We start from the raw sequence: 23,653 nt of genomic DNA on the forward strand, positions 1-23,653 counted from the left end.
ACAGTTGCCTCAGCACTGGATTTGGATAGCGCCATTTTGCAATTCATGGTATACAGGGTGTCCGAAAAGACTTTCCCTGATTACATAAATTGATAACTCAGGCTAGAAGTAAAATACAAATATGAAACTTGTGTCGAATTGTTTACAACTCTCAAAGTTTTTTTCTGTTTTAGGTTCGCAGTACATAAGTAGTGGATGAGGTGCAGTGCCGAAGAAGCCATGTTAACCAATCAGGAGAAGGCATAGTGTGTCCTGTGGTACCATGAGACACGATCACCAACCACAGTGCAGAGACGCTTCCAGACAACATTTGGAACGAATCCATCTGATGTCAAGATCATTAAAGCCTGGAATGAGAAGGTCAAGAACACAGGATCAGTTGCTGACCTTCCGAGGTCTGGTCGACCAAGAACCTCAGCAGACAGGGTGGAAGCTGTAAGGCAGTCTTTTCTGCGAAGTCCGAAGAAATCGGTGCGCAGGGCCTCACGTGAATTACAGATGCCAAAAAGCTCTCTCCATGACATTTTACACAAACGTTTATTGTTTCGTGTATACAAAGTGCAAATCGTTCAGGCCTTGTTGCCCAATGACAGTACACGTCAATATGACTTTGCGGTCGAAGTGCTATCACGTATTGAGGACGATGATGGTTATCTCCGACGAATTGCCTTTTCCGACGAAGCGACCTTTTTTGTCAGTGGAGTAGTGAATCGCCATAATGTGCACATTTGGGGTTCACAACCCCCTGGCAAGGTCATGGAGTGCACCAGAGGCAGTCCAAAGGTGAATGTTTGGTGTGCACTATTGCACAATCGAATTATCAGGCCATTCTTCTTCGGTGAGGCTACCATCACATCTGCAGTGTATCTGGACATGTTGCAACCGTATGCTGTTCCCCAGCTGCTTCAGTGTCACCCCAAATGTCTTGTTTCAGCAAGACGGTTCACCGCCTCATTGGGGTTTGGACGTCTGTGCCTATCTCGATATTACCTTTCCTGGGTGATGGATTGGTCGTGATGGGGCAACGGTTTGGCCTCCAAGCTCTCCTGACATAACCCCATTAGACTTCTTTTCATTGGGTTATGTCAAGGACGAGGTCTACCAAACACATGTACCAGATCTTGAAACCCTGCGGCAACAGATAACCAGTCGTTGAATCGATCCCTCCAGTGATGTTGGCTAATGTGTGGACAGAAATTGAATATCGCCTAGATGTGCTACGTGCTACCAAGGGTGCTCATGTGGAAGTTTACTAATGTGTGAAAACAACTTTGATAGTTTGTAAACAATTAGACACCAGTTTCATATTTGTATCTTACTTCTAGCCTGAGTTATCAATTTATGTTATCAGGGAAAGACTTTTCGGACATCCTGTACTTTAGCCACGGCGGCACGCAAACAGTTTACAAACTTAAACATTTCTGATGGGCTTGCACTCTTGACCCCAAAGCCAATAATCATGCCCTTTTACACGTCAGATAAATTTCTCTGTTTCTACACTGCGATAACAACTGCACTGTTTCTCACGTCCCCACAACATGCTTTATGTATCTTCCACTGCTAGTGCTGCCACTTGCCTTCTGTGAGTGGTTGTCGCGTGCTGACATCGAACGTAGGCGGTGTTCACATCAATGTGACTGGACCGTGTGGTAGTGACGCGAGTTGTGCAGTGTGCAGTCTTGGGGTAGTGGCTACAGTGCTTGGGTGAGTTGCTGCCAATCGCCAGCTGAAAACCGTCCACCAGCAAATACTTGTTATTTAGTATTTATCATTTATAGAAGGATATGGAAATCTCTTTATGTCGTAATGTTGAAATATTTCACGTTTGTATGATAATAGCTGCACTCTTCGTCCAGGAGGCAGTTCCATTCTGTCTGCACTTTGGTGTCAGTAACAAACGTGCTTTCAGTGCTAGGTGCTGTACTTCACTGACGATCTTGCCTTTGGATCTGGATTTGTCTGTGGTTACGACGGACAATATTAACGACATTGCACACAATATTAATAGCAAACTGAGACATCTGCACGTGTTTAGAATGATGTACTGCCTGAAAAAAGCTGCAAAAATACCCAATGAGATTTTGATACCATTTCAAACACTGATAACATGTTAACTGATTCTTTATAATTGCAAATGAAAAGCGCAAAGCTTGGTTTTTCTACAGTATTCTACAGTACACTATACAGCATTCTCAATTTTGTACTTTTGACCTGTAAGGGACAACTTGCTGTAAACATCCAGAAATGTAAAATCACGCACTTCATAAAACGCTAAGACGGGACATGCTATGACTACTATATGACTGAGCTACAAATCATACAAATATCTGAGTGTACCAGCTTGTAAGGATATCAAATAGAATGATGAAACAAGCTCAATCGTAGGTAAAACGGGTGGCAGATTTCGGTTCGATTGTAGAATGTTGAGTGTGATGTCAACGTTAGACGCCACGCTAGAGGTTGCGATAATCGATAGCGGTCCAGCACTTGCAACCTCTCTGGACTCTCTGGCGCTTGCAGCGCGGCCGTATGGCACGGACAAAGACTTTCAGATCTCACAGACCGAGTCAGCTACAGGTCATGGGTGAAGTCAGATTAGAATAGCCTTCAGGTTGCTAGGTTCGCAGCCTCTAGTTCGCGCATGTATTACGCAGGTAATACCAGAATTGTGTTATCTTGCTTGTTGTTAATGTTTGTTAATGAGTAATTTGTATTCAAGAAATATAGTTTTTTTTAGTTATGCTCCTGGAGTGCAGTAGCAGGACAAAGTTAAGTAAAAGTTTTTACTAAATTATTCCAGTACTAATTGTTATAGAACGTTCCAGATTCCTACAACCACCCCACTCGTTCTAGACTCTATCATTCCACTGCAAATCCCAGGGTTACCGATCGAAAAGCGTCCTGCATTTGTGTGAGGTCATGACATGCTGCCATCGACCTTCACATCATTAAGGAAACTGTGATATCTAAAAAAAGAGATTGCGTATGAAACATCTGTGCAACCCAACTTACAGCATTGCTAAAGTGTGTGGACCTACAGCAAATAATAATTACACGTGATTTTGAACGTCATATACTATAATGACAGAACAAATGGTCACAGATTTCTATTCTAGTGAGCCCGTAGCATGCATGAAGTCGAATAACGACATATTTAATTTTTGGTACAGTTTTCTGCTGTTCTGTCGCTTTATTTATTTCTAGTAGCTACAAGAGTACACGACGAACTCGTTTCGTACCTGTGCAGAAGGTATGATAGGTATAATATTGTTCCTTACTTGTACGTTAGCTACTAGTCTACGTATGGCACATTATGTTTACGTCTTCGCTGGTATGACGTGGTTCATATTGCATCTTGGAGCATAGGTATCGGCCGTCTTCATGTTATGATTATGTTCTTTATACTTTAATTGTGTGATCTCGGTAAAGTTAGTTTTGACAGCAATCGTGACAGCTCCAGCCTCAGGGATGCTATATGTTTATAATGAAAATTACATTTCGCCGAAAGTCAGCGATAATGTATAATTTCAGCAGTAGTATTTGTGATTTTACTTAGAGATGATTTGGTTTTATATAAATAAGAAATGTTCTATTGTTTTGTGTCTGTCGTGACAATTTATCCTTTTCTTGTATCCATTTTCCTTTACAAATTTATATATTTTGGAGGAAGTGGAAATTTACACTCATAGAAAAAAATAGCCATGGGACAGCCTTAATGAGCAAACAGATTTTAAAACATTACAAAAGAAACAAATTAGAAAAAAAGGGTAAAATATCATGATGAACACAAAGCAATGGAACTTTTATTTTTATGTGAAATCAGGAAATACTACCTCTGAAAACTAAACGTAACCACTGACTTTTCGCGAAACAAAATTTCCGTTGTAAACAATTTGCATCACTGGAGTCAGAGCTGTCAAAATTGCTGTCAAAACTAAGTTTACCGAGATGACACATTTAAAGTACGAAGGCTATTCAGAAAGTAGGGAACGTCCTGGCATTAAAAAAAAAACTAAATACAAGACATACATTTTATTATACATATCTGAAAGAGCGACTGACTAACTACACATAGTCACCAAACACATTGAGGCACTTATCATAGCGGTGGACAAGCGTTGAAAGACCTTCGTCGTAAAATTCTGCCGCCTGAGACCTCAGCCAGTGAGTCACGCCCGCCTGGAGTTCCGCGTCGTCATCAAAGTGCTGCATTGTAAGCCAGTTCTTCATCTTGAGAAACAAGTGGAAGTCGCTTGGTGCAAGATCGGGACTGTAGGGCGGATGTGGGAAAATTTCCCATTTTAATGAATTAAGGAGTTCTTCAGCGCGGTTTGACATGTCACGTCGGCCATTGTCGTGTAAACACAAAATTATGGACGTCAGCTTTCCTCGGCGTTTGTTTTGAACTGCTCTTCTAAGGCTGTGAAAAGTTTGACAGTACCAGGCAGAATTTATGGTTGCTCCACGTTCGAGAAAATCAATAAGAAGCACACCTTGCGTATCCCAAAACAATGTCGCCATGAACTTCCCTGCTGACGAGGCTTGCAAACATTTTCTTGGTTTTTGGGATAGCCCAGATTTTGAGTGACCACTTCAAACAACAAAGTCCATGAAACTTGTGGAAAAGAAAGCGAAACCTCCGTTATTGTGAAGCGAGGGTTGTCACGAATCGTTACATCCACTTTAGCGACAAGATTGTCCGTCACAATGCTCGGGCGTCCACTCTGCTCTTCATCACGAACGTTGGTTCGGACACTTTTAAACCGAATGCACCGTTTCCAAAAGGAACATTTACTCATTACGTTGTTCCCGTACACTTCGCACAGTTCACGATAAATTTCTATAGGTTTTAGGTTTTTTTCCAACAAAAACCGTATCAAAGATCGCACCTCACAACTGGCGGGATATTCGATTGCAGCGCACATTTCGGATTCGAATATCGAAAAAAAAAAAAAAAAAAAAAAAAAACACGTGCAGAGACGTTCCCGCTGTCACAGATGGATGCCGAGTAAGTTGCCCATCACGCACACACCAGAATATACGCGATCGGCGCGCGCCTAGCGGCGTCAGACGGAAACGTTCCCTACTTTCTGAATAGCCCTTGTACAAAGAGCTTGATCGTAACATGAAGGCAACCGATATCACGCTCCGCCGGCCGGGGTGGCCGAGCGGTTCTAGGTGCTACAGTCTGGAACCGCGCGACCGCTATGGTCGCAGGTTCAAATCCTACCTCGGGCATGGATGTGTGTGATGTCTTACGTTAGTTAGGTTTAAGTACTTCTAAGTTCTAGGGGACTGATGACCTTAGAAGTTAGGTCCCATAGTGCTCAGAGCCATTTGAACCATTTTTGTTATCTATGCTCCAAGATGCAAGATGAACCACATCATACCAGCTAAGACGTAAACACAATGTGCCTTACGTAGACATACTAGCTGACACAGACGTAAGAATGAGGGTCACCCTGTGTATGCTCAGTAACTCTTCAACAAGTATAAAAAATTTGGCTACTACTAAGAAGTACAATTTAAGAGAATGCTAAAGACTTATTGGTGGCCAGTTACTTCCACTCCATTGGCGAATTTCTTAGTAGAAACAGTTGGTATATAGGTTATTAATGCACCGACAGAAAAAAAAAAAATCACAAAACCAACAAGGAGTTGTGCGACATAGATGAAAGCTGATAGGCGTGTTTCTACATCTGAAAGATGAAATCTATTGAAATTTCGTGCCAGTCGCATAAAAGTGACCCTAGTAGGTCCACTACTAGGATGCAAACCAAGTTTGCTTTGATTATACGCTGTAACGGTCGTGAGCGTTAGTTACCTTTGAGATTGGACTTGGTGAGTTGATGTTAAAGGTGACAAAGATGCCATTATCAGTACCTGACTGAGTTTGAATGGGGGTCGTATAATAGGGCTACGAAAAGCTGTACGTTCCTTCTGCGATACTGCAGAAAGACCTGTCAAGGCCGGCCGGGATGACCGAGCGGTTCTACACGCTACAGTCTGGAACCGCTCGACCGCTACGGTCGCAGGTTCAAATCCTGCCTCGGTGATGGATGTGTGTGATGTCCTTAGGTTAGTTAGGTTTCAGTAGTTCTAAGTTCTAGGGGACTGATGACCTCAGAGGTTAAGTCGTATAGTGCTCAGAGCCATTTGAACCATTTTTTCGCACGGCGAGGCTCGCGGCGCAGACGCGCCGGAGCACAGAGACCTCTAGCTGGTATCCAGGTCCACACCCTCTAGCGCCCATTCAACTTCCGCGCCTTCAGACATCAGATCCCCCGTCAGTGTAACATCAGATAAAGTGAGTGTTCAATGAAATCTGACTTCTGCAGATCTTCAGTCCAGTAATGCAGTCTGTGTATCTAAGTACTGTAGATTGTCTTCTGGGCGGTAATGATTGGCTACAATAGTCTTCAAACTATATTATACATCTTAGTTTATGTACATTTGCCTGCAGAAAAATGCTCCTATCGAAGCAACAAAGGGGCAAATATGTTCCTAGAATCAGGATTCTGGAAACATCCCCCAGGCTGTGGTTAAGCCATGTCTCCGCAATATCCTTTCTTTCAGGAGTGCTAGTTCTGCAAGGTTCGCAGGAGAGGTTCTGTAACGTTTGTAAGGTAGGAGACGAGGTACTGGCAGAAGTAACGCTGTGAGGACGGAGCGTGAGTCGTGCTTGGGTAGCTCAGTTGGTAGAGAATTTGCTCGCGAAAGGCAAAGGTCACGAGTTAGAGTCTCGGCCCAGCACACAGTTTTAATCTGCCAGGAAGTTTACGATATGCTCCTCTTTAAAAGACTCTCACAGAAACGTGGGATACCAGCTGGCTCAATGCACATGCCGTCTTCCTCACCAAAATTTTTGGCATGAGAACATACTTTCACTCATTTAATATAGAACACTCCAAATCCTTGTACCCAGTTTCTCTTTGTAGCTAAGTCTTGATACTTAGCATTCCTTCTCACTGCCACTGCCTATGTACACAGGGTGGTCCATTAATAGTAACCGGGCCAAATATGTCACGAAATAAGCATCAAACGAAAAAACTACACAGAACGAAACTCATCTAGCTTGAAGGGGGAAACCAGATGGCGCTATGGTTGGCTCGCTAGATGGCGATGCCATAGGTCAATCGGATATCAACTGCGTATTTAAAAAAGTAGGAACCACGATTTTTTATAACATATTCGTGTAATACGTAAAGAAATATGAATGTTTTAGTTGGATCACTTTTTTCGCTTTGTGATAGATGGCGCTGCAATAGTCACAAACGTATAAGTACGTGGCATCACGTAACATTCCACCAGTGCGGACGGTATTTGCTTCGTGATGCATTACTTGTGTTAAAATGGACCGCTTACCAATGGCGGAAAAGGTCGATATCGTGTTGATGTATGGCAATTGTGATCAAATTCCCAACGGGCGTGTGCTATGTACGCTGCTCGGTATCCTGGACGACATCATCCAAGTGTCCGGAACATTCGCCGGATAGTTATGTTATTTAAGGAAACAGGAAGTGTTCAGCCACATGTGAAACGTCAACCACGACCTGCAACAAATGATGATGCCTAAGTAGGTGATTTAGCTGCTTTCGCGGCTAATCCGCACATCAGTAGCAGACATTTTGGGCGAGAATCGGGAATCTCAAAAACGTGGGTGTTAAGAATGCTACATCAACATCGATTGCACCTGTACCATATTTCTATGCATCAGGAATTGCATGACGACGACTTTGAACGTCGTGTACAGTTCTGCCACTGGGCACAAGAGAAATTACGGGACGATGACAGATTTTTTGCGCGCGTTCTATTTAGCGACGAAGCGTCATTCACCAACAGCGGTAACGTAAACCGGCATAATATGCACTATTGGGCAACGGAAAATCCACGATGGCTGCGACAAGTGGAACGTCAGCGACCTTGGTGGGTTAATGTATGGTGTGGCATTATGGGAGGAAGGATAATTGGCCCCCATCTTATCGATGGCAGTCTAAATGGTGCAATGTACGCTGATTTCCTACGTAATGTTCTACCGATGTTACTACAAGACGTTTCACTGCATGACAGAATGGCCATGTACTTCCAACATGATGGATGTCCGGCACACAGCTCACGTGTGGTTGAAGCGGTATTGAATAGCATATTTCGTGACAGGTGGATTGGTCGTCGAAGCACCATACCATGGGCCGCACGTTCACCGGATCTGACGTCCCCGGATATCTTTCTGTGGGGAAAGTTGAAGGATATTTGCTACCGTGATCCACCGACAACGCTTGACAGCATGCGTCAGCGCATTGTCAATGCATGTGCGAACATTACGGAAGGCGAACTACTCGCTGTTGAGAGGAATGTCGTTACACGTGTTGCCAAATGCATTGATGTTGACGGACATCATTTTGAGCATTTATTGCATTAATGTGGAATTTACAGGTAATCACGCTGTAACAGCATGCGTTTTCGGAAATGATAAGTTCACAAAGGTACATGTATCACATTGGAACTACCGAAATAAAATGTTCAAACGTACCTACGTTCTGTATTTTAATTTAAAAAACCTACCTATTACCAACTGTTCGTCTAAAATTGTGAGCCATATGTTTATGACTATTACAGCGCCATCTATCACAAAAGTGGTCCAACTAAAACATTCATATTTCTTTACGTAATACACGAATATGTAATAAAAAATGGGGATTCCTATTTTTAAAAAACGCAGTTGATATCCGTTTGACCTATGGCAGCTCGAATCCTGCCTCGGGCATGGATGTGTGTGATGTCCTTAGGTTAGTTAGGTTTGAGTAGTTCTAAGTTCTAGGGGACTGATAACCACTGATGTTAAGTCAAATAGTGCTAAAAGCCATTTGAACCTATGGCTGCGCCATTTAGCGGGCCAACTATAGCGCCATCTGATTTCCCCCTTCAAGCTAGATAAGTTTCGTTCTTTGTAGTTTTTTCGTTTGACGCTTATTTCGTAAGATATTTGGCCCGGTCACGATCAATGGACCACTCTGTGTATCTGTCTCACTGGCCCCTTCATCTGCTATTGATTTACGGTCTAATCCACCGCCTCCTCTCTCACTTACACTGCTTTTGTCTTTCTTTCCCATTGAAACTATCTCCTCCATGCATTAGCATGCCATGAATTCTGGGAGGGGAAGGGGCTCAGCTTATTTTTACCGTAATATCCACGTGTTTAAAATTTCGGTCCAAAATGTGCCCTCCTCTATACCTCCCCCTTAAGAATGAAAGTTCGCCGGTCTGCGAGGGTCCAGACCCCCAGATCCTATGTATGGTCTCCACTCATCTCTATCTTTCATTTACACAGTCTCCTCTCTCTTTTTCTCCCAATCCTTCAATATCCATCCATTTCTCTTCCTCTTTTACTGCCACTATCTCTCACTGACCATCAATATCTCCCCTCTCTTCGGCTCCTTTTGCTACTGTCTTCATCCATCCCTCTTTCTCTTTCATTATCACTTTCTCTCTCCCACCATCATTGTTTCCTCTCTCTTCCTCTCCCACTGGCGCTGTGCTCTCTCTCTTCCACATTCACTGTCTCTCTGCAACTCTCTTTCAGCACAAAAAACGCGAATCTGTTCGCATGCCAAAGTTTTTGGTAGGAGAGACGGAATGAAGACTGAGTGGCCGGTTCCACACTTTTACAGAGGAACATATTCACCTTTTTGTGCTCTGACAGGAACATTAGCAGCTGGTTCTCTTCTTTTCCGTGTTACAGCAGGCAGGTCTGCTTATTTAAACCGAATTCCATGGGCCAGTAAAGTCTTTACAATTTATTTATATACTTCGACACATTTATATACTTTGATACACACAATCAACAAATAAGTAGCGGTGTGCACAATATACATCTAACTCAAAATCGTTTGCTTTATATTTTTTCTGGGTACATTTTTCATCAATCGCAGTTCATCGAAAACGCCCGGCTTATGATTTGTATCTTCAAGCAGTAAAAATGTTTTAAGAAATATTTTACTGAATTTGCAGTCTTTGCAGTTTCACGTAATTTTTGCAGCTATTTTTAGTTATTTTCAGGGATGTTAAGACCCTTTTAACCCATTTTTTTTTGTCACTGCAGACGTGAAGTGCCCATTACAGAGAGACAGCGCGTCATAAAGTTTTATTGGTAAGAAAATTCAGGGTAAAAACATAGTTTGGTGACCTAAGAACGCTTGAGATGACTCTAGAATCCTTGCCAACCCTCGACACCTGTTCACTACGTCAGTTAATACTACATTTATACCTGAGATCAGATACCATGAGCGTATTTTACGTGCCTAAATAAGGTAACTTTGAACCTCTGGATCCCGATAACGACAATCATATGGAAAAAGTTTCACGATTTCCCGAGAACATCCTGTTAAGAACGTATGGTAAAAATTTCAACGATTTGCCATGTGTAGAAACTACACAAGAGGCCATCGCTACAATTGGTACTTTTGGTGTGTATCTTGATACGGATATAGATTTTCGAAAACGGGAAAATGGCGTTTCTAGATAAATCTCTAAAGAATGTACAGCCCTCAATGTGAGCCATTTGCTATGCTTAGTTACTTAGGTAATTGCGGCCCAAGGTGCAAAAACGGCTAAAATTTGTTTGCGTTTTTTTGCGTAAGTATGGTAACATTGAACCTCTGGATCTCGGTAGCGGATAATAATGTCGAAAAAGTTTTTAAGTTCACCGAAAATTCATCTTAAGGACATATGGTAAAAGTTTTGACGATCTGTCAGGAATAGAAATTATGGGAGTGACCATCCGCACATAGTTTTCGGAGTTTTCTCAGGAACCACCCTTGAACAAAGGGTGCTTTTATAAGCCGCCTAAGATCCGCCCTTGACCACATCTAATACAAAAGAACTAAGCGATTTGCTCGATTTGCCTGGGCTGGAGTAACTGTGCAATTTTTAAATTTTGTCCCTGTACTGTAGGATAGCTACAGTATTCCCGTTCTTCCGATAGGTATACACATAGTCGCTAGGCAAAGGGCCGTGCAAAACACTTTACCCCTTAGCTCTGTGATCTATAGAATCCGAGAGATGACCCCTTAAAAATAGCATTTTCGCGTGCGGCTTTTTGGAACATAAATTTTTAGACAACATAGTTGTGTGGAGAAACAGCAATTGATTTACTTATAATCAATTATTCAAAATGACAGTCGTGACTGGTGACGACTCCAGCAAGCGACCAAATGGTGTAAATTGCCCTGAAGATGACCCCATCGCGGGTTGAAACCGGTTGGCGGGAAAATGAACTAATGTGATTGTGACTATCATTTTGAATAATTGATTTTTGGAACATATTGGTACCATGCATTGACAAGTTTGAAATGAAAATATATTTCAGACTTTTCACTTACCACACCTCTATTTTGTAGACTTAGAGAAAGCTTTTGACAGTTTTGAGTGGAATACTCTCTTTCAAATTCTAAACGTGGCAGGGGTAAAATACAGGCAGCGAAAGGCTATTTACAGTTTGTACAGAAACCAGATGGCAGTTACAAGAGTCGAGGGATATGAAAGGGAAACAGTAGTTGGGAAGGGAGTGAGACAGGGTTGTAGACTCTCCCCGATGTTATTCAATATGTATATTGAGCAAGCAGTAAAGGAAACAAAAGAAAAATTCGGAGTAGGTATGAAAAACCATGGAGAAGAAATAAAAACTTTAAGGTTCGCCGATGACACTGTAATTCTGTCAGAGACAGCAAAGGACTTGGAAGAGCAGTTGAACGGAATGGACAGTGTCTTGAAAGGAGGATATAAGATGAACATCAACAAAAGCAAAACGAGGATAATGGAATGTAGTCCAGTTAACTCGGGATGATGCTGAGGGAATTAGATTAGGAAATGAGACACTTAAGGTAGGAAATGAGTTTTGCTCTTTGGTGAGCAAAATACACTCCTGGAAATGGAAAAAAGAACACATTGACACCGGTGTGTCAGATCCACCATACTTGCTCCGGACACTGCGAGAGGGCTGTACAAGCAATGATCACACGCACGGCACAGCGGACACACCAGGAACCGCGGTGTTGGCCGTCGAATGGCGCTAGCTGCGCAGCATTTGTGCACCGCCGCCGTCAGTGTCAGCCAGTTTGCCGTGGCATACGGAGCTCCATCGCAGTCTTTAACACTGGTAGCATGCCGCGACAGCGTGGACGTGAACCGTATGTGCAGTTGACGGACTTTGAGCGAGGGCGTATAGTGGGCATGCGGGAGGCCGGGTGGACGTACCGCCGAATTGCTCAACACGTGGGGCGTGAGGTCTCCACAGTACATCGATGTTGTCGCCAGTGGTCGGCGGAAGGTGCACGTGCCCGTCGACCTGGGACCGGACCGCAGCGACGCACGGATGCACGCCAAGACCGTAGGATCCTACGCAGTGCCGTAGGGGACCGCACCGCCACTTCCCAGCAAATTAGGGACACTCTTGCTCCTGGGGTATCGGCGAGGACCATTCGCAACCGTCTCCATGAAGCTGGGCTACGGTCCCGCACACCGTTTGGCCGTCTTCCGCTCACGCCCCAACATCGTGCAGCCCGCCTCCAGTGGTGTCGCGACAGGCGTGAATGGAGGGACGAATGGAGACGTGTCGTCTTCAGCGATGAGAGTCGCTTCTGCCTTGGTGCCAATGATGGTCGTATGCGTGTTTGGCGCCGTGCAGGTGAGCGCCACAATCAGGACTGCATACGACCGAGGCACACAGGGCCAACACCCGGCATCATGGTGTGGGGAGCGATCTCCTACACTGGCCGTACACCACTGGTGATCGTCGAGGGGACACTGAATAGTGCACGGTACATCCAAACCGTCATCGAACCCATCGTTCTACCATTCCTAGACCGGCAAGGGAACGTGCTGTTCCAACAGGACAATGCACGTCCGCATGTATCCCGTGCCACCCAACGTGCTCTTGAAGGTGTAAGTCAACTACCCTGGCCAGCAAGATCTCCGGATCTGTCCCCCATTGAGCATGTTTGAGACTGGATGAAGCGTCGTCTCACGCGGTCTGCACGTCCAGCACGAACGCTGGTCCAACTGAGGCGCCAGGTGGAAATGGCATGGCAAGCCGTTCCACAGAACTACATCCAGCATCTCTACGATCGTCTCCATGGGAGAATAGCAGCCTGCATTGCTGCGAAAGGTGGATATACACTGTACTAGTGCCAACATTGTGCATGCTCTGTTGCCTGTGTCAATGTGCCTGTGGTTCTGTCAGTGTGATCATGTGATGTATCTGACCCCAGGAATGTGTCAATAAAGTTTCCCCTTCCTGGGACAATGAATTCACGGTGTTCTTATTTCAATTTCCAGGAGTGTAACTGATGATGGTCGAAGTAAAGAGGATATAAAATGTAGACTGGCAATGGCAAGGAAAGCGTTTCTGAAGAAGAGAAATTTGTTAACATCGAGTATAGATTTATGTGCCAGGAAGTAGTTTCTGAAAGTATTTGCATGGGGTGTAGCCATGTATGGAAGTGAAACATGGACGATAAGTAGTTTGGACAAGAAGAGAATAGAAGCTTTCGAAATGTGGTGCTACAGAAAAATGCTGAAGATTAGATGGGTAGATCACTTAACTAATGAGGAGGTATTGAAGAAGAGGAGTTTGTGGCACAACTTGACTGGAAGAAGGGATAGGTTGGTAGGACATGTTCTGAGTCATCAACGGATCACAAATTTAGCATTGGAGGGCAGCGTGGAGGGTAAAAATCGTAGAGGGAGACCAAGAGATGAATACACTAAGCAGATTCAGATGAATGTAGATTGCAGTAAGTACTGGGAGATGAAGAAGCTTGCACAGGATAGAGTAGCATGAAGAGCTGCATCAAGACCACAACAACAACAACAACAACACACCTCCATAAGCATCATTTCACTTAGGATGTGTGAATGCAGTTTCTTCTTTTGTAGATACGTACTTTGTACTTTGTTTGCGTGACATGTTGAACATTTTGAGAACCTTCTCTTTGGTTAACGGAAAGTACACTTATTTGTCTATCTGTCCATGTATCTGTCTACTTACCTATGTATCTACAGGACTTCCAGCGCTACGCACTTCGAAAGTAAGTTGTAATACTAAAGACGATTTCTCACAAAGTGACTATCCAAGGCGTTTTGTTATAGATCACTGTTCCAGTTACATTCAGAACATATCTACGTAACTTCAAAAATAAGAGACGAAATGAGTGGTTCACTCACGCCAACTTTCCGGACGCCGAACTTGCGCTGCAGCTCGAGGAACAGCGGATGGGAGATGGGTGAGCCGCTGCTGACCGCCGTCTCCAGGGTCTCGAACCGGCGATCCTCGAAGTCTCGCTCGGCGACCAGGTCAACGTACATGGTAGGTGTGCCATATACCACGGTGCACCTGGCAAAAAAAAAGCGCTCATCGAAACGACACAACAGCTGTCCTCTTGCGAAGTACATTGCCTGAAAAATAAAAGACGCATCCAGATAGGAGAAGAAGCAAAATTAAAAATTAAAACTTAACACGTTGAGAGGAATGAGATGTTGTTTCAGCGATTACAAAATCGAGTCACATACATGAAGAACTTGGCAATACCAGATAACTTATCAGCATGATATGATTGCATGGTTTCTGTTGAAACTTCCTGGCAAATTAAAACTGTGTGCCCGACCGAGACTTGAACTCGGGACCTTTGCCTTTCGCGGGCAAGTGCTCTACCAACTGAGCTACCGAAGCACGACTCACGCCCGGTACTCACAGCTTTACTTCTGCCAGTACCTCGTCTCCTGCCTTCCAAACTTCCAAAGTTCTGCAAGGTTCGCAGGAGAGCTTCTGTAAAGTTTGGAAGGCAGGAGACGAGGTACTGGCAGAAGTACAGCTGTGAGTACCGGGCGTGGGTCGTGCTTCGGTAGCTCAGTTGGTAGAGCACTTGCCCGCGAAAGGCAAAGGTCCCGAGTTCGAGTCTCGGTCGGGCACACAGTTTTAATCTGCCAGGAAGTTTCATATCAGCGCACACTCCGCTGCAGAGTGAAAATCTTATTCTGGATTGTTTCTGTTCTTTCGGATATGTCTGAAAGAACAGACACCACGCATAATCCGCAGCTGTGACACATTATATGTAAATTAAAGGTGGAGAGGGGAAGAAACGAAAGGAAAGGGATCACTGCTATCAGCGGTCTCGGGACATTACGCGGAATCAGCAGCGCCGAGTGAAAATATTTACCGCAACAGGATTCGAACCCGGGATCTCCTGCTTGCTAGACAGGTACGTGAATCATTATGCCAGCCGGGACACAGCGTTATCGCAACTGCGCAGACTGTCGCGGCACATCTCATTGCCGATCCATATTCCCATAGAGCGCCACATATCCACAGTCCCTGTCCATTTCCTCCAAGTTCGCTGCTCTGAGATTCCCACAGGAGGTCGGACGCGTTTGTACAGCTTCACTGAAGAAGGTGGGTCCATTTGCCCAGCTAGGCGTATCAATTATATGAATACGTGGTGTCTGTTCTTTTGGACCTGTCCGAAAGAACAGACACAACGCAGAATCCGCAGGCGTGCGGCGTGCCGAGGTAGTCTGTGCGATACCGCTGCGTCCCAGATGGCGCAGGGGTTAACGTACCTGCCTGGTGAGCAGGAGATCCTGGGTTCGAATCCCAGCCCAGTACATTTTACCACTCATCGCCGCTGATATTGCGTAATATGCCGGTGCTGCTGACAGCAATGATCCCTTTCCTTTCCTTTCTTTCTCACTCCAATTTCAATTTGAATATAAATTATCAGCATGAAGTTGTACCTCACCCTTCCCACACCACCACCACCACCATCCCACACCACCACCACCACCTCTGGGTTGGAAGTGTGTACTGTTACGACAGACAAGGGTGCATCTTCTATCGAGGCAAACTCGCCCTCAACTGTTGTAACTGGTCCTTCGTATCCCAGATGCTGACAGTGGGATGTAGTTGTCGTCTGGGATTGTCCACTCACATGTGGACAGATCAAGGGACGCTGCTGGCCATGGGACTACCTCAGTGTGACGGAGACAGATCATAGGGACACTTGCCAAATGTGGAGAAGCATTGACCTTTCAAAAATTGTATCACGATACAATCGCATGAGATGTAACACAGGGCCAAGTAGGATGTCTGTGACATACCAGGCATGACCTGAAGGCATATCCGATGTCTCTCCTCACCATGACTCCAGGAGAAACATCGTTGTGCCTATACAAAACGTTGGAAGGATGGTACCTCTCCCCAGGTAGTTGAAATTATCGCTGACTGTAGCCATCCTGGGTAGTGAAGAACAGCGACTCATCGGTGAAAATACACTACTGGCCATTAAAATTGCTACACCACGAAGATGACGTGCTACAGAAGCGAAATTTAACCGACAGGAAGAAGATGCTATGATATGCAAATGATTAGCTTTTCAGGGCATTCACACAAGGTTGGCACCGGCGCCGACACTTACAACGTGCTGACATGAGGAAAGTTTCCAACCGATTTCTCATACACAAACAGCAGTTGACCGGCGTTGCCTGGTAAAACGTAGTTGTGATGCCTCGTGTAAGGAGGAGAAATGCGTACCATCACGTTTCCGACTTTGATAAAGGTAGGATTGTAGCCTATCGCGATTGCGGTTTATCGTATCATGACATTGCTGCTCGTGTTGGTCGAGATACAATGACTGTTAGCAGAATATGGAATCGGTGGGTTCAGGAGGATAATACGGAACGCCGTGCTGGATCCCAACGGCCTCGAATCACTAGCAGTCGAGATGACAGGGATCTTATCCGCATGGCTGTAACGGATCGTGCAACCACGTCTCGATCCCTGAGTCAACAGATGGGGACGTTTGGAAGACAACAACCATCTGCACGAACGGTTCGACGACGTTTGCAGCAGCATGGACAATCAGATCGCAGACCACGGCTGCGGTTACCCTTGACGCTGCGTCACAGACAGGAGCGCCTGCGATGGTGTACTCAACGACGAACCTGGGTGCACGAATGGCAAAACGTCATTATTTTGGATGAATCCAGATTCTGTTTACAGCACCATGATGGTCGCATCCGTGTCTGGCGACATCGCAGTGAACGCACATTGGAAGCATGTATTCGCCATCGCCATACTGGCGTATCACCCAGCGTGATGGTATGGGGTGCCATTGGATACACGTCTCGGTCACCTCTTGTTCGCATTGACGGTACTTTGAACAGTGGACGTTACATTTCAGATGTGTTACGACTCGTGGCTGTACCCTTCGTTCGATACCTGCGAAACGCTACATTTCAGCAGGATAATGCACGACCGCATGTTGCAAGTCCTGTAAGGGCCTTTCTGGATACAGAAAATGTTCGACTGCTGCCCTGGCCAGCACATTCTCCAGATCTCTCACCAACTGAAAACGTCTGGTCAATGGTGGCCGAGCAAGTGGCTCGTCACAATACGCCAGTCACTACTCTTGATGAACTGTGGTATCGTGTTGAAGCTGCATGGACAGCTGTACCTGTACACGCCATCCAAGGTCTGTTTGACTCAATGCCTAGGCGTATCAAGGCCGTTATTACGGCCAGAGGTGGTTGTTCTGGGTGCTGATTTCTCAGGATCTATGCACCCAAGTTGCATGAAAATGTAATCACATGTCAGTTCTAGTATAATATATTTGTCCAATGAATACCCTTTTATCATCTGCATTTCTTCTTTTGGTGTAGCAATTTTAATGGCCAGTAGTGTAGGTTGGTTGGTTGATTTGGGGGAGGAGACCAAACAGCGAGGTCAACGGTCCCATCGGAATGGGAAGGATGGGGAAGAAAATCAGACATGCCCTTTCAAAGAAACCATCCCAGCACTTGCCTGAAGCAATTTAGGGAAACCAGGAAAACCTAAAATAGGGCAGCTGGACGCGGGTTTAAACGTAGTCCTTCCCAATGCGAGCCCAGTGTGCTAACCACTGCCCCACCACGCCCGGTACCTGAAAATAATGAGACCCCATTCGTTAGCACTCGAAACTTCCCAATCACGGTGCCATTCCAAATGCAGCCTACACCTGGAATGGAAATTCACTGGTCTGACTGCTGGTAGTCTCTGACCAACAGTGTGGGATGACACAGAATGTTAGAGGGAGTCCAATAGTTGTTCCCAGATGGCAGAACGGACGTGAAGGTGCTATGAAGCACCTGGTGCACAATACAGCACTCCTCCGTTCCAGGGGTCAGACCTGGTCGACGCGAACCTTGACGGCGAGTATGCCAGCCCTCACGTTCCCATGCAGTCCAACATCGGTGCACTGTTACATCCATATGCCCCAAAAAGTTGATTATTGCGTGATTCGTACAACAAGTCACATGGACACTCGCAATGAGGCCCGTTTCACACTCTGTCTCACATGAGTATGAGACGTCTCTATGTCCTTAACAGTGTTACTCAACGTCTGACACTGTTCACGCTCTTTGACTACACTCTGCCGTTCCTGGTAACAACAGTAAACACGAACAACGTTAATGCTCTCTAGTGGCCGTTCTGCCTGTCACAGAGTATTGTAACTCTAATCATTCACATACCTGTGTTAAGGGACCGTTCTTTGGAACGGACCTGCATCATGTGAAAATTTACCATATTCAGATTAGAGATCCATCCTCGACCTGCATAAGTAATTCATCTTAAATGTATGGGTAACCGTTACTTGCAGTATTAGAATTTAAAAGAGCTTTGGAAGACTTAAGATCAAATAAGGCAGAAGGGGTAGATAACATTCCATCAAAATTTCTAAAATCATTGGGGGGAAGTGACAAGAAAACGACTATTCACCTTGGTGTGTAGAATCCATGAGTCTGGCGATATACCATCTGACTTTCGAAAAATATCATCCACGCAATTCCGAAGACTGCAAGAGATGACAAGTGCGAGAATTATCACACAAACACCTTAGCAGCTCATGCATCCAAGTTCCTGACAAGAATAATACACAGAAGAAGGGAAAAGAAAACTGATGTGTTAAATGACGATCAGTCTGGCTTTAGGAGAGGTAAAGGCACCGGAGAAGTAAATCCGACGTTGCGATTGGTAACGGAAGCAGGACTAAAGAAAATCATAACACGTTCATAGGACTTGTCGACCTGGAAAAGAGCTCTATAATGGCAAACGGTGCAAGTTGTCCGAAATTCTGGGGAAAATACGGGTAAACTATAGGGAGAGACGGGTAATACACAATAAGTACAAGAGCCAAGAGGGAATAATAAGAGTGGAAGATTAAGAACGAAGTGCTCGGATTAAAAAGGGCGTAAGACAGGGATGTAGTCTTTTGCTCCTACTGTTCAATCTATACAGCGAAGAAGCAATGATGGAAATAAAAGAAAGGTTCAAGAGTGGGATTCAAATTCAAGGTGAAAGGATATCAATGATATCCTGAGTGAAAGTGAAGAAGAATTACATGATCTGCTGAACGGAATGAACAGTCTAATGAGTATAGAATATGGACTGAGGATAAATCGAAGAAAGACGAATCTAATGAGAAGTAGCAGAAAAGAGAACAGTGAGAAACTTAACATCAGGATTGATGGTCACGAATTGGAGGAAGTTAAGGAATTCTACTATCTAGGCAGCAAAATAACCAATGAAGTACGGAGCAAGGAGGACATCAAAAGTAGACTAACACTGGAAAAAGGGCATTCCTGGCGATGAGAAGTCTATTAGTATCAAACATAGGTCTTAATTTGAGGAAGAAATGTCTGAGAATGTACGTCTGGAGTACAGCATTGTATGGTAGTGAAACTTGGTCTGTGGGAAAACCGGAAAAGAAGAGAATCGAAGCATTTGAGAAGTCGTGCTACAGAAGAATGTTGAAAATTAGGTGAACTGATAAGGTAAGGAATGAGCAGATTCTACGTAGAATCGGAGAAAGACGGAAAACACGGAAAACACTGACAAGATGATACGACATCAGTTAAGATATCAGGTAATAACTTCCATGGTACTAGAGGGAGCTGTAGAGGGCAAAAACTGTGGCGGAAGACAGAGATTGGAATACATCCAGCAAATAATTGAGGACGTATGTTACTTCCTGGCAGACTAAAACTGTGTGCCAGACCAAGACTCGAACTCGGGACTTTTGCCTTTCGCGGGCAACTGCTCTACCAACTGAGCTTACCCAAGCACGACTCACGCCCCGTCCTCACAGCTTTACTTCCAACAGTACCTCGTCTCCTACCTTCCAATCTTTACAGAAGCTCTCCTGCGAACCTTCTGTAAAGACTGGAAGGTAGGAGACAGAGTGAGGGACGATTTTATTGAAGAAACCATTAGGGAAAATTTCACTGGTTAATCATCCTCAACATAGTCCACAGGAAAAGTGGACCTGTACTCTCAGGGACGCATTTTCAGTGGTCGGAGCTTGCAAGAAATAGAATTCGGCCAAGCAGGGCTAGCCTGTAACGAAAAACACAGTAAAGCGAGGTTTCCTCGACGGACGCCGTGACACTAAGAGACTTCATCAGAGAGTACAGCAACACACGTCGTCAGAGTCTTCTTCTGACACTCTTCGCCTCCTGATTGTTTTGCAGCACTGCTCCACAGCTCTTCATCCCATGACCCTAACTTAGAATGCAGGTCGCTGGCGCTACCGCAGACTGAGATCATAGAATTCTGCCACCAACAGGTGCAATATGGTGAGACTGAGCCGCTTCTGTGTGGGATGTAGGGAGAGTCATATCAATTTACAACTTTAATATCTTAGAACTTCACTCTAACGTCTTAACTTGCAAGTCATCAAACATTTGCTTTCACACCAGAGCAGGTGTGAGGTAGTAGCTTCCATAATTCTATGTGCTGCCGTCGGCAGTTATCCTTTACTAACTCATTTCACGACGATCACTCTGTACTTACACAATTCATTATCAGTTTTCCGCTGTCCCCCATGTCAGATTAACAGATTTTTTTCCCCACAGTTGCCGTATCGAGATGCTGCCACAGAATACCTTTATAAAAAGTTATTGATTATTACATATCCTTGCCTTAATGATTGAGTATTAAACGTTTATTGAGAATTAAGCACACTTGTCCTAATTACTGAGAAATAAAAGCTTTCAGAGAAAAAGGAACATCCTTTATAGCCAAAAGTTATTAAGAAAAAAATGTATATGCACCTGACGATGGTGTAATGCGTACAAAGTTACATTGAAATTCGACCATGTCTTATGAGTACTTCACATTTTTGACAGGCAGTGTGATTTGTGTATAATGCTCATCTGATGTACTTATGGAGAAATTAAAACTGGTGGTTCACAGTGCTGGTAGGCAAAATAATTTTTGCTCCTACTGTTATGCAAAAGTAATGTAATCTACTTCAAACTCCAACGAGAAGCACCTTTTTTTAGCGGTACTAAAATTCCTGGAAGGAAAAGATATCGTGGAAAAATAGCTTAGCAACAGCATGACCTCATGCCTATGTTCAGAAATTTCCCCACATTCAAAACATAATTAATTTTAAAACGTATTACACAGCCCATATTGTAAAGTTGGATCATATTTCCCTAACAAATAATAGGCTTAAAGTTAGGTTGAAAACCCCCGCTCTGGAAAGCACTTTCAGGGAAAATGGATTTTGTATTTTCTTACTCGAATGTCATATTATTTGTGTATTGTCTGCGAGTCCAGTCGCTGTCGAGAAATGTATACAGCTGTGTTTCCCCAGTCACTCACACAGGAAATGTGGGTGATGCTGGATTAGCGGTGGAGGAATGTGGGGCCTTCCAGATCTATTCACTGAGGTGCCTGGGGTTCTGTCAGCAAGCTAGAGGAGAGTGGGGAGCGCCTGGCGCACCTTCTCTGACGTCATGGCAGTGGATACCTGAGCTCATTGCACATTGTGTATCCATGGTGCAACAGCCTTCGGAGATTGTCTGTCCAGCGATAGCTGGCGGTGCTCTGCCCACTGACCAACTGGACCTAATGTACACGCCAACAGTAACTGCCAAACGTCACGAGCAGTGTGTGGACATGACCCACCCCCCACAGCACTACAACAAGTTGTATATGGCACTCTACCAATTAGTCTTGCATTCTAGTGCTGTGAAGTAATCAACGCCTAGTTGGTGTGCCATCTGCTGTGGTTGTCATTGTTCCACACAATAACGACACCAAGCCACAACGAGAGGCAAGGTCCGACCACTGCAGCACTGCCAAGAGGCTTGTATTGCTTACTCTGCACACTGTGGTGGTGTCAATGATGGAGTCGTTGGAAGAAGATGAAGGGAGGTTCATTGAAGGGGTGTATCATTCATGTTGTCCATCAGCATTGCACTAGCTGATGACACCAAGTAACGACATCTCAGCGGAGTGAGACAATGTACTCACATCAGACCAGCTGACCAGTGTGATGTGACTCTTTGCTTGGTGTCACAAGAGGTGAAGAAGATGTCCACTGCATTCCAATAGGGTGCAATAGATATCTAGCGCATGTCGCCCTTACGCATGTGCTGGTTCCGAGATGGGATCATCCACTACCTGATGCCATAGCCCACCATCTGTTACCTGTGTGTGCTGCCGTGTCATGCAGTGCATCTGAGGATTCAAGACGAGGACGTCTGTACGAGCTACGTTGAGGTTCTCTGGAGGGACGTCGGGGTCAGGAAGGCCACTTGGGTCGTAGATGAACAGTCTTCAGTCATTGACAAGTGCACAATTGAATCCTATTATAACCCTCCATGTACCCTCCATAAAGTTCCACCAAAATGTCCCTCTGCCCTTAGTGACTGTGTGACAAGTGAAGTGCTAAGTGCAACGAATACGGAAGAAAGTCAATGTGTGATTCTCTTACGAAAGGACTGATGACTCATTATCTGTGACTGTTTTCTTTAATATTTGTATCTATATGTTTGATGAACTTTGGCCAGTCTGACCAACTGATATTGATCTGTGTACTTGTTTTATTGTATTGACTTTTAAGCAAGTTAAACTGTTTTGTGTACTATTGGATCCTTCTGGCCAATGAGTCAGTTGAAATGTGTTTCCTACACAATAAAAAGAAGATTTTGATTTTCCCATGTCATGCACATGCATGTAATTTGTATTCTAGACAGTGGTGTACTGAGATACCACACAAGAAGAGTTTGTGACAGTTGGTACCAGAAGTACCGTGGACGTCCGCCTGCAGTAGGGACATCGCTGCCCACAAACCAGTCACACTGCCCACGAAATCAATCACACCCCTTGGAGAGACAGTGCCAACAGGAAGAGAGACGCTCGCTTGACTAACTGTGCACGAGCAGAAGTTGTCAGCTGCAAGTTGAAGTCAGTTCGAGTCTTGCTAGCGAGTTAGATAGAAACAGTGGCCGGTAGATAGATGGACGATAGACAGACAGTGGTTAGTCTTCACTAGTAACAGAACAGTGAATACAATTACTGTGTATGGACAGAGACCGTTGCCTAGAGATTTAATCAGAATGCTGTTAGTTTGGAACTGTTCTTCAAAAAGCACATCAAGGCAGAAAATTAGTTTCCTTCCATCTTTAGTTCAGAGAACATATTTAGTTAATGGTCATGGAACTGTAGTCAACGTAGGGCAGATAGGCAAAACCAGCATGTTACAATTGCTGTAATCAGCGTTACCAAAGTTGAGTAATATATTTTACTATTCACTATTTTGTGTTACTTTCAATG

The 23,653-nt window shown here is 44.6% G+C and overlaps 1 protein-coding gene across 2 annotated transcripts in view; it reads right to left on the minus strand.

Annotated features, from left to right (window-relative positions):
* Positions 1-23,653, minus strand: part of LOC126416259 (medium-chain acyl-CoA ligase ACSF2, mitochondrial-like) — a 254,749-nt gene that overhangs the window by 63,050 nt on the left and 168,046 nt on the right. For both annotated transcript variants that reach the window (XR_007575423.1, XM_050083889.1), the window contains exon 8: positions 14,221-14,389. Coding sequence is in view for 1 of the 2 variants with exons in the window: in XM_050083889.1 (XP_049939846.1) it covers positions 14,221-14,389 (169 nt within the window). In the remaining variant the exon portion in view is untranslated. The remainder of the gene's footprint in view (positions 1-14,220; positions 14,390-23,653) is intronic.

Source organism: Schistocerca serialis, chromosome 8, assembly GCF_023864345.2.
Source record: "Schistocerca serialis cubense isolate TAMUIC-IGC-003099 chromosome 8, iqSchSeri2.2, whole genome shotgun sequence".
Lineage (NCBI taxonomy): Eukaryota > Metazoa > Arthropoda > Insecta > Orthoptera > Acrididae > Schistocerca > Schistocerca serialis.